General features: G+C 44.5%; 1 protein-coding gene across 1 annotated transcript in view; it reads left to right on the forward strand.

The window, feature by feature from the left end:
• ALK (ALK receptor tyrosine kinase) overlaps window positions 1–15,603 on the forward strand; it is a 202,644-nt gene extending 187,041 nt beyond the window's left edge. The window contains exons 22-25 of the mRNA XM_059078666.2: window positions 5,283–5,384; window positions 9,733–9,867; window positions 10,551–10,641; window positions 12,535–15,603. Coding sequence (XP_058934649.2) covers window positions 5,283–5,384; window positions 9,733–9,867; window positions 10,551–10,641; window positions 12,535–13,218 — 1,012 coding nt within the window. The 3' untranslated portion in view covers window positions 13,219–15,603. The remainder of the gene's footprint in view (window positions 1–5,282; window positions 5,385–9,732; window positions 9,868–10,550; window positions 10,642–12,534) is intronic.
• The last annotated feature ends 454 nt before the right edge of the window (window positions 15,604–16,057 follow it).

Consider the following 16,057-nt stretch of genomic DNA (forward strand, 5'->3'; position numbering starts at 1 on the left):
TCATTTAAAGCTTGTGTTTCCTTATTTATTTTCATTTTGGATGATCTGTCCATTGGTGACAGTGGGGTGTTAAAGTCCCCTACTATGACTGTGTTACTGTCGATTTCCCCTTTTATGGCTGTTAGTATTTGCCTTATGTATTGAGGTGCGCCTATGTTGGGTGCATAAATATTTACAGTTGTTATATCTTCTTCATGGATCGATCCCTTGATCATTATGTAGTGTCCTTCTTTGTCTCTTGTAATAGTTTTTGTTTTAAAGTCTATTTTGTCTGATATGAGAATTGCTACTCCAGCTTTCTTCTGATTTCCATTTGCATGGAATATCTTTTTCCATCCCCTCACTTTCAGGCTGTAAGTGTCCCTAGTCTGAAGTGGGTCTCTTGTAGACAGCATATATATGGGTCCTGTTTTTGTATCCATTCAGCCAGTCTGTGTCTTTTGGTGGGAGCATTTAATCCATTTACATTTAAGGTAATTATTGATATGTGCGTTCCTATTACCATTTACTTAATTGTTTCGGGTTGTTCTTGTAGGTCTTTTCCTTCTCTTATGTTTCTTGCTTAGAGGAGTTCCTTTAGCATTTGCTGTAAAGCTGGTTTGGTGGTGCTGAACTCTCTCAGCTTTTGCTTGTCTGTAAAGGTTTTAATTTCTCCATCAAATCTGAATGAGATCCTTGCTGGGTAGAGTAATCTTGGTTGTAGGTTTTTTTTTTTCCTTCATCACTTTAAATATGTCCTGCCACTCCCTTCTGACTTGTAGAGTTTCTGCTGAAAGATCAGATGTTAGCCTTATGGGGATTCCCTTGTGTGTTATTTGTTGTTTTTCCCTTGCTGCTTTTAATATGTTTTCTTTGTATTTAATTTTTGACAGTTTGATTATTATGTGTCTCGGCATGTTTATCCTTGGGTTTATCCTGTATGGGGGACTCTCTGTGCTTCTTGGACTTGATTGACTATTTCCTTTCCTATATTAGGGAAGTTTTCAACTATAATCTCTTCAAATATTTTCTCAGTCCCTTTCTTTTTCTCTTCTTCTTCTGGGACCCCTATGATTCGAATGTTGGTGCGTTTAATGTTGTCCCAGAGATCTCTGAGACTGTCCTCAGTTCTTTTCATTCTTTTTTCTTTCTTCTGCTCTGCAGTAGTTATTTCCACTATTTTATCTTCCAGGTCACTTATCCGTCCTTCTGCCTCAGTTATTCTGCTACTGATCCCGTCTAGAGTATTTTTCATTTCATTTATTGTGTTGCTCATCGTTACTTGCTTCCTCTTTATTTCTTCTAGGTCCTTGTTAACTGTTTCTTGCAATTTGTCTATTCTATTTCCAAGATTTTGAATCATCTTTACTATCATTATTCTGAATTCTCTTTCAGGTAGACTGGCTATTACCTCTTCATTTGTTAGGTCTGGTGTGTTTTTATCTTGCTCCTTCATCTGCTGTGTGTTTTTCTGTCTTCTCATTTTGCTTATCTTACCGTGTTTGGGGTCTCCTTTTTTCAGGCTGCAGGTTCGTAGTTCTATCTGTTTTTGGTGGCTGTCCCCAGTGGCTGAGGTTGGTTCAGTGGGTTGAGCAGGTTTCCTGGTTGGGGGGACTAGTGCCTCTGTTCTGGTGGATGTGGCTGGACCTAGTCTTTCTGGTGGGCAGGTCCACGTCTGGTGGTGTGTATGGGGATGTTGGTAGCCTTATTATGATTTTAGGCAGCCTGTCTGCTAATGGATGGGGCTGTAGACCTGTCTTGCTCTTTGTTGGGTATAGGGTGTCCAGCACTGTTCGCTGCTGGTCCTTGAGTGAAGCTGGGTCTTGGTGTTGAGATGGAGATCTCTGGGAGATTTTCGCCGTTTGATATTACGTGGAGCTGAGAGGTCTCTTGTGGACCAGTGTCCTGAGGTTGGTTCTCCCACCTCAGAGACACAGCCTTGACACCTGGCTGGAGTGCCAAGAGCCTTTAATCCACACGGCTCAAAATCAAAGGGAGAAAAAAAATAGAAAGGCAAGAAAGGAAGGAAGGAGGAAGGGAGGGAGGAGGAAAGGAAGGGAGGAAGGAAGGAGGGAATAAAGAAAGGAAGGGAGGGAGGAAGAAAGGGAGGGAGGAAGGAGGGAATAAAGAAAGAAAGGGAGAGAGGAAGAAAGGAAGGGAGGAAGGAAGGGAGGGAGGAAGAAAGGAATGGAGGAAGGAAGGAGGGAATAAAGAAAGGAAGGGAGGGAGGAAGAAAGGAAGGGAGGAAGGAAGGGAGGGAATAAAGAAAGGAAGGGAGGGAATAAAGAAAGGAAGGGAGGGAGGAAGGAGGGAATAAAGAAAGAAAGGGAGAGAGGAAGAAAGGAAGGGAGGAAGGAAGGGAGGGAGGAAGAAAGGAAGGGAGGAAGGAAGGGAGGGAGGAAGAAAGGAATGGAGGAAGGAAGGAGGGAATAAAGAAAGGAAGGGAGGGAGGAAGGAGGGAATAAAGAAAGGAAGTGAGGGAGGAAGAAAGGAAGGGAGGGAGGAAGGAGGGAATAAAGAAAGGAAGGGAGGGAGGAAGAAAGGAAGGGAGGAAGGGAGGAAGGAAGGAGGGAGTAAAGAAAGGAAGGAGGGAGTAAAGAAAGGAAGGGAGGGAGGAAGAAAGGAAGGGAGGAAGGAAGGGAGGGAATAAAGAAAGGAAGGGAGGGAATAAAGAAAGGAAGGGAGGGAATAAAGAAAGGAAGGGAGGGAATAAAGAAAGGAAGGGAGGGAATAAAGAAAGGAAGGGAGGGAATAAAGAAAGGAAGGGAGGGAATAAAGAAAGGAAGGGAGGGAATAAAGAAAGGAAGGGAGGGAATAAAGAAAGGAAGGGAGGGAATAAAGAAAGGAAGGGAGGGAATAAAGAAAGGAAGGGAGGGAGGAAGAAACGAAGGGAGGGAGGAAGGAGGGAATAAAGAAAGGAAAAGGAGGGAGGAAGAAAGGAAGGGAGGGAGGAAGAAAGGAAGGGAGGGAGGAAGAAAGGAAGGGAGGGAGGAAGAAAGGAAGGGAGGAAGGAAGGAGGGGATAAAGGAAGGAAGGAGGGAAATAGGAAAGAAAGGAGGGAAGAAAGGAAGAAAGAAAGGGGAGAAGACAAAATAAAGTAGGGTAAAATACAGTTATTAAAATAACAATATAGTTATTAAGAAGAAAAATTTCTATTAAAGAAAAAAAAAAAAAAAAAGGTCGGTCTAACCCCAGGACAAATGGTGAAAACAAAGCTACACAGACAAAATCTCACACAGCAGCACCCACATACACACTCACAAAAAGAAAAAAGGGGAAAATAATAGTATATCTTGCTCCCAAAGTCCACTTCCTCAACCTGGGATATTTCGCTGTCTATTCAGGTTTTCCACAGCTGCAGGGCACTTCAAGCTGACTGTGAGCTTTAACCCACTGTTTCTGAGGCTGCTGGGAAGGACCTCCCCCTCTCTTTGTTCGCACAGCTCCTGGGGCTCAGCCCTGGACCTGGCCCCGCCTCTGCGCGCAGGTCGTCTGAGGGCGTCTGCCCTTCGCTCAGACAGGACGGGGTCAAAGGAGCAGTGTTAAGGGAGCAGCTGACTCGTGGTCTCTGGCTCACTGGGGAGAGGGGGCACGGATGTGGGGCGAGTCCGCGGCGGCAGAGGCCGACGTGACGCTGCACCGGCCCGATGCGCGCCGCGCGTTTTCCCGGGGAAGCAGTCCCAGGATCCCGGGACCCCGGCAGTGACGGGCTGCACAGGCTCCCGGGAGGGGCGGTGTGGAGAGTGACTTGCGCTCGCACACAGGCCTCTTGGTGGCGGCAGTAGGAACCCTAGCGTCCCACACCCGTCTCTGTTGTCCGTGCCGACAGCCGCAGCTCGCGCCCGTTTCTGGAGCTCCTTTATGCGGTGCTCTTAATCCCCTCTCCTCGCGCCCCAGGAAGCGAAGAGTCAAGAAAAAGTCTCTTGTCTCTTCAGCAGCTCCGTGCCCGTTTCTGGAGCTCCTTTAAGTGGTGCGCTTAAACCCCTCTCCTCGCGCAGCAGGAGGCAAAGAGGGAAGAAAAGGTCTCTTGCCTCTTCGGCAGCTCCAGACTTCTCCCGAACTCCCTCCCGGCCAGCCGTGGTGCACTAACCCCTTCAGGCTGTTTTCACTCTGCCAACTCCAGCCCTTTCCCTGGGATCCGCGGAGGCTCAGTTCCCAGCCCCGCCCGCCCCGGCAGGTGAGCAGACAAGCCTCTCAGGCTGGTGAGTGCTGGTCGGCACCGATCCTCCGTGCGGGAATCTCTCCGCTTTGCCCTCTGCACCCGGTTGCTGCGCTCTCCTCCGCGGCTCTGAAGCTTCCCCTCCGCCACCCGCAGTCTCTGCCCGCGAAGGGGCTTCTAGTGTGTGGGAACCTTTCCTCCTTTACGGCTCCCTCCCACTGGTGCAGGTCCCATCCCTATTCTTTTGTCTCTGTTTATCCTTTTTTCTTTTGCCCCACCCAGGTACGTGGGGAGTTTCTTGCCTTTTGGGAGGTCTGAGGTCTTCTGCCAGTGTTCGGTGGGTGTTCTATTGGAGAAGTTCCACGTGTAGATGTATTTCTGATGTCTCTGTGAGGAGGAAGGTGATCCCCGCGTCTTACTCTTCCGCCATCTTCTCGCAATCCCCTTGCTGTGATTTATGTCATAGAGTGTTCTGCCTATGTTTTCCTCTAAGAGTTTGATAGTGTCTGGCCTTACATGTAGGTCTTTAACCCATTTTGAGTTTATTTTTGTGTGCAGTTATTAGTTTTTATCAGTCATTTGCATTAATGACATCAGTGACAAAAACTAGTGAGTCACCTCATACCATGGAAGCCAGGTGCTCTCCTGGGGGCTCTGCTACGGCATGCAGCTTCCCGCCCGCTGCCTAGAGGGTTCCATGTCGAGCACCTGTATTGAATTAGATGCTGTGTGAGTGCCGAGGAGGATCCAGAGTAGGACGCCAGCCCTGCCCTCAATTCTCCCATTTTGGGTCTCGCATTACCGTGGATCATCAGGAACAGTACTTATAAGGTTGGAGTAATGTTATGCATTGTGAGTTATAATAAACAAAACCCATCGGGGAAATGTAACTATCTGTCAGCGGGTCTTTTTAGTCATTGCATAGATCTTTCTTTCACGCCTGCGGTGAGCTGTTTTGTCTCCTATGAAGTGACACTAAGGCTGCTAACTAGGTGATCTGTGTGCCCCGCTCCCCTCCTGAACCACAAGCGCCCCTTGTTAATTTCAGTCCATTAACAGGTAGACCTTGTTGTTGCCACTATCTCAAGGTACCTGGCTCAGAGCCATTTCCAGGACCAAGTCCGCTTTTCTCTTCTCCCTGCAGAGCGAGCTACTACCGAAAGGGAGGCTGTGCGATGCTGCCGGTCAAATGGATGCCCCCGGAGGCCTTCATGGAAGGAATATTTACTTCTAAAACAGACACGTGGTGAGTCTTCTGCTGCCCTCCTCCAGGTCTCACCGTCGGCCTTAAGCTAGAGCTCGTGAGCCAAATGATCCCACACTCTCGTGGGGAAGGGTAAGAAGAATCAACATACCTCTCCAACGGGGGCTCTCACAGGTTGGCGTACATCAACAGAGCATCAGGACCACCGGAAAGGCTTTGGTAAAACACAGGTAAACACTGGACCCCACCCTGAGAGCTCAGGATTCAGAAGGTCTGAGGTCACTGAAAAGTTGCATTTCTAACAAGATCCCAGGCAATGCTTATGCTGCAGGCTGGGGGACCACACACTGAGAGCCACACATAATACTGAAGTTAGATTTATTCCAGGAATGCAACAGTGAGTTAAGACTAGAAAAACTGATCAGTGAAATTCTCCACATTGACAGAATCACGGAGAAAAGGAAATAATTACCAGCACAAAAGTGCTGCAGGTGATGGTGGTGGTGAGACCCCCTTCTACAGCTAAAAATCAGTTTGGAAAACACTGTCTGCACATTCGATCTCCAAAAGTTATTCATCCCACATAACTGAGACCTTGTGCTCCTTGACCAACATCTTCCCCTTCCCCTCCCCTCAGCCCCTGGCAACCACCATTCTACTCTCCACTTCCATGGTTCCACTTATGAGTGTTTGTCTTTCTGTGTCTGGCTTATTTCACTTAGAGTACTGTCCTCCAGGTTCATCCATGTTGTTGCAAATGGCAAATTTCCTTCTTGTTTATGGCTGAATAATATTCCATGGTTTATATACATGCCACATTTTCTTTATCCATTTATCCATCAATCAATATTTAGGTTGTTTCCATATCTTGGCTATTGTGAATAATGCTTCAATGAACGTGGGAGTGCAGATACCTCTTCAAGATACTGATTTTATTTCTTTTGGATGTATACTCAGAAGTGGGATTGCTAGATCTTTAGTTCAATTTTTAATTTCTTGAGGAATCTCCATACTCTTTTACATAATTCCTGTAAGAGCAACACATAAGTTTTTAAAATGGGAAATTGAACCTGTGCTCCCTCCCAAAATACATACACACACACACACACACACACACACACACACACACGAGAGTCTTTTTAGTTGCATAAAAATCCACGAGGACAAAGACAACATCAATGACAAAATTTTGGAAACTGGTAAGTTTACAGACAAGTGGTCTCTTACATAGAAAACTAGAAAGTTGATATTATCTAGGGCCATCCAGAAGTAGCCTGGTTCACTCTGCCTGATCAGGAGCCCCAGAAAGGCCCAGGAATGGAAGGTGACAGCGCCTCTGAAAGTAGAGGTACAGCAGAGAGGAAAATGAGTTACAGATCTCTTTAAAAAGTAACTAGACCATTCCCTCACCCCGTCCCTCCTCTACCATCACACAGAGCTGGGGTTCCCTCTCTGAAGAGGTTGAACTAAAGTCTTGCCGGCCTTAGGGACATCAGACATCAGCAAGGGTGAATTCTCTACTATAAGCATGCATATACATATATATATATATACTTTAAGTCTACCTACTTAAAGGTGTATGCCCCCTTCACCCCCTCAGTGCCAAGAACATGGCAACTAGGCAGAAGGAGATGAGGAGATTCTTGAAGGAGGAGCTGACCGATGAAGTGAAAAGCTTCAGACACCACAAGTGCTAGTGGGCTCAATAATGGCCATCCAAAGGTATCAGGCCCCTGGGCTTCCTTGGTGGCGCAGTGGTTGAGAGTCCGCCTGCCGATTCAGGGGACACGGGTTCGTGCCCCGGTCCGGGAAGATCCCACATGCCGCGGAGAGGCTGGGTCCGTGAGCCATGGCTGCTGAGCCTGCGCGTCCGGAGCCTGTGCTCCGCAACGGGAGAGGCCACAACAGTGAGAGGCCCGCGTACGACAAAAAAAAAAAAAAAAAAGATCCACATGCAGCAACTAAGAGTCCGTGTGCCCACAACTGAGACCTGGCGCAGCAAAAAAAAAAAAAAAAGATCAGAGATGAAAGATAGGGAATCCAAACAGAATCAAATTTCTCAACAGCAACACAGGAAACCAAGAAGACAATAGACAAAAGTCCTCCAAATTCTGAAAGCCTTGCATTGAGATATCGTCAGAAGATGGTGGAGATACACTAATACTATAAAGTATTTCTTGTTTATCTGGAATTCAAATGTTGCTGAGTGTCCTGTCTGGTTATCTGCTAAATCTGACACTACTTACCTGAAATTATCCATGTTCTATAATCAGCATGACTTCTTGCTCCCTTGAACTCTAAAGTAAGAAAATAAACACCTATTTTCAGTCTATATAGTGGTTCTCTCAAAGAGAGATTGCCACTGCAATCTATCTCCCTAGCTGTCTATCTAGACAAGCAGAAAACATACCACTGGAATTCTTTAAGCCCTGCCGCCAGTCTCATCCATGATTTTGCTTATTTTGTTTTGCCTTGGGGGCAGACCACCAAATAGAGGAATAATATATGCACCAGGCAATTTGTAGGTAGTAGAATTAAGAGATCTAATCATGTATTCCAGTCTGTCTTGAATTAGCTGTATAATAACCTCTGCTTCAGACTTCTCACCTAAAATATATGGAAAATATCTCTGCCCAATTCTCCTCAAAGAACCTTTGAAATTTCACCTAAATCATGTCAATAAAAAGTACTTTGTGTTCCTTAGGAGATGGAGGAACTATAGTCCTTTACAATTTTTGAGGTAATATTTATTAACATCAGAAAACTACAACCAGACACAAAAATAAAAATAGGCGCTTTTTTTTTTGTCAAAAAGCTGATTATGAAATTAAAGTTTTAAAATAAAAGTTTTAGTCAAAATATCAAAGCAGATGATTTTGGAACATGATAAAAAACATTATAAAGTTCATTTAAAGCAAATAAATGAGAAATCAAATACATTTTCTTTAAAAAGAGAAATAAGGGAAAAAATGCCCTACCAGATATTAAAACATAAATTCACAAAAAGTAAAAGAGAGTAGTATCAATGCAAAAAGAAGACAAATCGATGAATTGAATAGATAGCCTGGAACAGACCTGTTTTACTCACAAGTCAATGGTTGAAGAGAAAATTAATTTAGGAATATGTATTGTTCGAAAAGTGGTTTTAGAAGAGCTAATAAAGTGACATCCTTACCTCACACTATACACCAAACTCAATTCCGACTGGATTTGGGAAGAGAGAAAAAAACAAATACAACTGGAAGAAAATAGCAAATGTTCATCTAATTGCTGGTAAAGAGATGATTGTAGAATCTATAAAATGGAGGAAATCACAGATTTTAAATAGATTTGACTACCTAAAAATAAAAATCTTTGGCATGCTAAAAAGGAGAATTAGAAAGCAACTAATAGAAGTTATTTGAATTCTGAAAAAAAGTTAACATCTTTGATATATAAAGTATGTCTATAAATCAAAAACAGATAGATACCAAAATAATATATGGTTTAAAATGGACAATATGTCCATTTTAAATATGAACCATTCATAGGAGGAAAAATATGAATTAACACACACTCAACCGTGTTAATTATCAAGTCAATAAACGTAATTTAAAATATTCTACCATTTTTTACCTTAAAAATCAGCAAAAGTTCTCAGTGTTGGTGGGAGTGCGTGATGCAGAATGCTGGCTGATGATCAGAGTGACCCCTTGGGCAGTCAAATGGGCAATATGGGTAAAGAATGTTTCAGTGTTCATATTATTTTGACCTAGTAATTCCTTTAAAATTATCCTAGATTTTACTAGATCATCCTAATTCTAAATTCAGGAAATATATCCTAAGGAAATTGTCCTTTTAAAAATTGTATAAAGATGTTCAGCACAGTATTTTTTAAATATTTTAAAAATTGAAAACAGTATGGAAATGATACAGCAAATTCTGGTACAACTGCTCAGCGGAACACTTCACAGCCACGTCAAATTCTATTTATAAAAATGTTAGTATTAGCATGCAAAATGTTTATGCTATGATGGAATTTGCAAAAAATCACAGCAATTACATTACAAAACATCTAAGCACAGAAACTTGAACAGAAATAAATAACATGCTGGTTATGTTTTTATGGAGCTTCACATGTGACTACTTTCTCATTCTTTTCTTTTTCTCCATATGAAGAGTTCTTTATTGTGGAAAAAATGTGAAATTTTAAAAATTAAAATTTTACATGTGTGTATGTCTGTGTGTGTCTATGTATGTGTGTCTGTGTATGTGTTTATGTCCCTGTGTATATGATATGTATGTGCGTCTGTGTATTTACGTGTGTGTCCGAGTGTGTATGTGTACGTGTGTGTGTCAGTGCCTGTGTCTGTGTGTGTACCCGTATCCACATCTCCCGTCCTGTGCGCAGGTCCTTCGGAGTGCTTCTGTGGGAAATCTTCTCTCTTGGATACATGCCGTACCCTAGCAAAAGCAACCAGGAGGTTCTGGAGTTTGTCACCAGTGGAGGACGGATGGACCCACCTAAGAACTGCCCCGGGCCTGTGTACGACTCTTTTAGGAATTTCTACAAGTTACTAAGCACAGGTTTCCTTTTCAAAGAGTATCTACAGCCACGTATGCTTTATGTTTTAAAATGAAGGAACAGATGGCTGACATCATTTAATATGTCCCAAGAGAGGAATATGTCTGTGGCTTCAATAGGTTAGTCTTCCAGCCCCTTGAAAGCAATAATGTCACACCTGAAAAGGTATCCATCGTCTGGATGGAGGCTGTGGACTCACCAGGCTCACACGCCTCAAGCACCTCCTAGGAATCTGTGTCCCAGACTCAGCCCCTGCTGCCCTACACCATGGGTCTTGAGTCTCCTTTAAGTGTTTCTATTCCTTGCGTTTTCTGCTGTCCTGTCTGGCATCCCTCCTTCCCACAAACAAGGCATATGGGAAATAGAACATTCTGTCCCAGAGGTGACGTTAATTCAGGAATGGAACAAGAGGAGCCGTATGTAACATAAACACCAGGATGTCCATGTTCACGAGCCCTATGTTATATACACCTTCACACTCTGCCCATCAGCAGAGGGCAACATGTGCCAACACGGGACAAGATGACTCCCCACCCTCGAAGACGGTGCCATTCCAGTCCCATTTAGAAAAGTGCTGGGGGAAAAAAACGTATTTTTCATCCTGTTTCTCTTGATTTTAATTAATATGCTTGTTCTTATTTTAGATACCGGATAATGACCCAGTGCTGGCAACATCAGCCTGAAGACAGGCCCAACTTTGCCATAATTTTGGAGAGGATTGAATACTGCACTCAGGTATAAACATTTCTTCCCCCCTTGGCCAGCATTTTATATGGAAAAGTCTTGAAGATGGCAAATACCAAAATGGGAAATAACAGTTACACCAGCCAGGAAATATGAGTTACTATCATGAGGACGAATGTTAATTATCTATAACGTAAAATGAGTAGTATCTCAGTTTGCCTGTTTTGTAGACAAATACTAGTTGCTGCTTCTTAAGCGGAGTTGAGGCTTGGAGAGGTTTGGTCCAAGCCACACAGCTTCCCCACCATCCCGCTGGTCCCTATGCAAATCCCACTCCCATTTCCATCAGTAAGGACTAAGTTTTTTTGATAGAAACGGGATACCATTTTCTGCAGACGACTATGCCTCCTACCTCCTCAAGAGTGGAGGCCATCAAGTGAGAACCCCCGCCCCCTCCATTTCCTTCGTCTCTGCATCTGCACCATCCTCAGTGAAGCCTGTCCTGCCCTCCTTCAGGGCCGCCCCTCCTCCTGCACCACTCGCACCACTTTCAGGCCAACACTTACCTCCTCTCCGCTGTATGTGCTTTCTTTCCCTCTCTTGCCTCTCATTCCGTCAGGATATCTAATGCTGGACGACATTTTAGAAGTCAGACAATAAACCACTACCTCTCTAAACTCCCTCTCATCTTAGCTGTGACAATAGACATACCCATTTTCACACTGTAGTCATTTCCTGTCCTCACGATTCCATCTTTTCGGGTCCTTTGGGCTCGGAAGGCATCTATCTACATAGACTTCAAGTTATTCGGGGTTCTTTCAGAGAACTTTATGTTCAGTGGCTTTTAGGTTATTATGTTGTAATATTAATGGAATACATCCACTTAAGTATATATACTTTGGAGTAATTTTCTTCTCCAAAGTACATAAGATCCCTCTTAAAAGCAAGAAACTCTGTACAAGCATATTTTGAATGACTCACTATAGAGAGTAATGATTAATAGGGAAGGAATGAAGACTAAAGCAGAGAGAATTAGAAGGTAGTTGTTTTTTATTCTTAAACTCTTTACTGATGAATACTGGACCTATATGTTTTTCTGTTAAACTGAAGTAATGGTTTTTCCAATTTGCATAAAATATTACAGAATCAAGTTTCTGCAACTTTAAGCTTTCTACCAGAAATTTTCCTCAAATCTCTGGCAACTGCCTTCTGCTTTTCTATATTAGTCTGTTGCTGTAAAAATGATCTAGCACAGAGCTGATTTTGTAAACGGTTTTCCTCTTAGCACTTCAGTATTTCCTGGGTTTCATCAGATACAAACTAGTTAAAGAACCACTGCATTGTGATATTGGCACCTGTAATGATACGATGACAACACCCAGAAATGTTATAATCAAGTGTAGCCCATCCAAACATGATGGAAATGGAAAGAAGAGAACTAGAGGTTAACGTGTTAAGCCCACATAGCGTGTCTCTCCTCTCCTTCCCTCCCCTTGCCCCCAACACACACACAAACACTCACACACTTGAAGTCAAACACATAGACTTTTTAGTTGAAAGGATTTCAGCTGGAATCAATTTTTTAAAGTAATTTACAATCTTTTAAATCCATTAATCTGTAAGATTTGCCCAAAGGTGGTCTCTGCAAAGTCTCTCCTGACCCCTCTCCCCTGCCCTGGCAGTGGGCCACTTCCCGGCACCCTCTCCCAGCACCCTGCAGGCACTTCCGTAATAGTACTTGTCCACCAAGCTCTCCAAAGATGAGGACGACTTCCCGTTTCGTATTCCCTCGTGCTTATAAATTAAGAGATTCCCAATAAACACTGAATAGTCTCTTCATCTGTAAAATAAGTTCGGATGACATCCGCGCTAAGGGAGCTTCCAGACCCAACATGTTTGGCCTGTGGTTCAAAGTTTTCGTCCGTCCATTTCTCCCACCTGTAGGACCCAGATGTGATCAACACTGCTTTGCCCATAGAATACGGGCCCCTCGTGGAAGAGGAAGAGAAGGTGCCCATGAGGCCCAAGGACCCTGAGGGAATCCCTCCTCTGCTGGTCTCCGCTCCCCCGGCCACGCGGGAGGAGGGCCGCGAGCCGGCCGCCCGCACGCCTCTGCCTTCCGCCTCCTCGGGCAAAGCCGGCAAGAAGCCCGTGGCCGCAGAGGCCTCTGCCCGAGGCGCCAGGGCGCCCGCCGTGAAGGGGGGACACGTTAACATGGCATTCTCTCAGTCCAACCCGCCCTCGGAGCTGCACCAAGTCCAGGGGTCCAGAAACAAGCCCACCAGCCTATGGAACCCAACTTACGGCTCCTGGTTTACAGAGAAACCCACCAAAAAGAGCAATCCTCCGGCGAAGAAGGAGCAGCGCGAGAGAGGGAACCCGGGCGGCGGGGGCGGCCGTGCCATCCCGCCCCCCGCGGCCGCCGGCCGCAGGCCGGGCACCTCTCTGCTCCTCGAGCCGTCCTCGCTGACCGCCAGCCTGAGGGACGTGCCTCTGTTCAGGCTGCGCCACTTCCCGTGCGGCACCGTCCACTACGGCTACCAGCAGCAAGGCTTCCCCCCCGAGGCCGCCGCCCCGGGCCCGGGCCGCTACGAGGACCCCGCGGCCAAGAGCCAGCCTGCGCCCTGAGCCCGAGCCCCAGCCCCAGCCCGAGGGCGGCGCGCGCCAGGTAACGGGCCCTCCGCAGGGCCCAGACCAAACGTCACTTTTCATCCTGTGCCAACTTGTTTTGAAGTGCCACATCAAAAACTGTATTTTCAGATTGCTTCAAGAGGTTTTTGAGCACGGGTTCATCCTGTTCTTTCAAGAGGAGAGAATCTCATAAAGACGAGTGATAAACACGAGGCCCGAATGGGGCTGTGCAGGGTTTTGACGCACGGCTGGGGTCCACCTCCCCGTTTCTTTCCAATCCTGTGCGCTCCGCCTCCACGCACGCAGAACTAGCGCTCATGTGTTTCCTAGTTGGAGTCATAGATGTTCCCTCACCTTGTTGATGCGGGCCTGGACCACCTGAGGGCAGAGAGAACAGAAAGAAGGGAGTTCGGGAGTTCTCTGCAGTGAGTCAGCGTGGGGAAAGACATTCTTTACTTGGAAAAGAAACATCATAGACAACTCGCTGAAACGTCACTGTGGACGACGTTTGGATGTTTTCAGTTGTGGTGATTCATCGATGATCGTAAAAATGTGGTAAATACTTATGGTAGTAGAGAGACGATGTGTATACACTCATCTAAATGAAATGCAAATACTCAAAAAGTGCTTTGAGATGACAAAACACGGGTACAGATCGAGAGATTCCAACATCCAATTAATATACCTCATGCCTTAAGAGAACCCTCCTACTAAAAGTGAACAACTGAGTGTGAGGTTTCCTATTGGGTTGAAAACTCAAGATTTAAATTATTAATTACTTATTTTAAGACTTTCCACTAAAGTAAACTCCGATGATTTAAAAAGAAAATATTTAAGCAGCAGTAATACATGGAAGCATAGAAACATATCCATTCACGGGCATTAGTGTCAAACCTTTCAACAGTTTCAATCATGAAGCTTGTTACCAAGTTGAAGTTTCTACTCCTAGTGGTGGATCACTGGAGTAGCAGGCCCTCCGGTGGTCCTAAGAAGAGGTACTAATGCAGTATCTATCCTTCCTTCCTTCGGCTTCACCCGAGTTTTCGCTCCCTTAATCATGTGATCCTAGCATACACGGAAACACAAATTTGCTGAAACAGACATAGCATAATCTGTATACCTGTCAAATACAGGGTAAAACAATTTTTTCTCTGGGTGGCAATGAGTAAAGGAACTAAGGAACACTTGGAGTGCTGAGGTTGGCAGTGACATATTAGGATGGGAGTTCTGAACTTGGTTTTCGCAGATGAAATTTATCTCCATGCAAAGGAGCTGGGAATCTGTTTAACCTTACACATGTACATATGCAGTGATGCTTTATCAGTAAGTTTTCATCTCATTCCTTCTTTCTGCTCCCCTTCATTCTCTTGCCCAGTTTCTTTTCTGGTGGTAGCTGTGCCAAAACATCACTTTGGGAAGAAAGCATTTTTTATCGCTCGTTAGGCACTAAGCATTCCCAAGCGAAAGGACAGTGTCTATCTACCGTTTCTCCTACCTTCTTAATTTCACCTACATCAAAAGTCTCACTCTGGATGTGGGAAAGCCGTTCTGTTCTAAGCCAACACTAGACCAGTGAGTGTTGACTCCTCCTATGGCAGAGCCTTGCCCTAGTCAGTAGTTCTGCACCTCTCTAGAAGCACTGATACCCTGGACACCACTTTTCCTTTAACTGCCCAGAATATTTTCATCAGACACACATGAAGATGAAACATCAATGAACTCATCTCTAAATACCTGTATCAAAGTTTTAGCTCATGCCCGGTGCAAAGTAAAGTCTAATTATATAAACATTAGTCAAATTTGTAAACCACCTGAAGGGGTGCAAGAATCACACTTTGAAAAACACTCTCCTCAACGGATGACAGAGGAGCTGTCAAAACTGGGAAGAACAATTTCATTTTGTATTTGTAACACCAGTAACCAGCGAAACAGGGAGCATGTTACGTGGTTAAATAGCCAACTCTTTCATTAACAAGGAACAAATCTTATCCCTTTCTCTTCTTAAAAACTAGAGATCCATTACATTTTCAGGTTGTGCCTTACTACCACTGAGATTGATTTGTTGATTCTCTCTAATCATCTTTATTGGTATCAATTTTCATGTAAATGATAGTCCAATCTTAAAAGCTTGTATACGTGGAAAATAAACAACTCCACACTGAGATGTGACGTCCTCAAGATGTTTGATTTAACTCACTGTAAGCCCAAGTATCGGCACGGTATTAATCTCGACTGTTGTACACTCAATATTGCTCCAGCCATATGGCTCCAGCAATTTGTACAGATGCTGTGGACTCACATATTTATTAATTATGATGCAAAGTTCCACCTAGAACATGAACAAGCACAATTAAAAGTCTGTAGGTGTTATATTAAACCATAAGCTAGTATAATTATTCTTATTCCATGTCTATCAAGAAGCTCATCAGAAGTTCACAATCGTTCCATTGGGAAACGAGCAATTTGTGAGGAATGACCAGTTTATCAATACGTGGCACCTCAAAATGATAGCAAATCAACATAGCAGGAATGAACTTTATGTTTTGGAAAGAGTAGGGTATACTTAGTAGTTGAAAGACCAGATTCTCGAGCCCGTTAGGATGTGAGTCCTGGCTCTCCATGGGTTATCAGACCTGTCTATACCTCAATGTCTCCATATATTGTACAAAATGAGGATAATAACTCCCCTTTCTCACTGCCCCTCAGGAAGATTATAAATTGTGTGAAAGCACAAGCACTCCCTCTCATACCTCTTGAATTCCCAAGTGATTTGGGTTGGGTGTGGGGAGAATTTCAACAGTCAGCGTGTGTCTCTACACACCTGCCCTCCCACCAC

The sequence above is a fragment of the Kogia breviceps genome, chromosome 11, assembly GCF_026419965.1.
Source record: "Kogia breviceps isolate mKogBre1 chromosome 11, mKogBre1 haplotype 1, whole genome shotgun sequence".
NCBI classification, from domain to species: Eukaryota; Metazoa; Chordata; class Mammalia; order Artiodactyla; family Physeteridae; genus Kogia; species Kogia breviceps.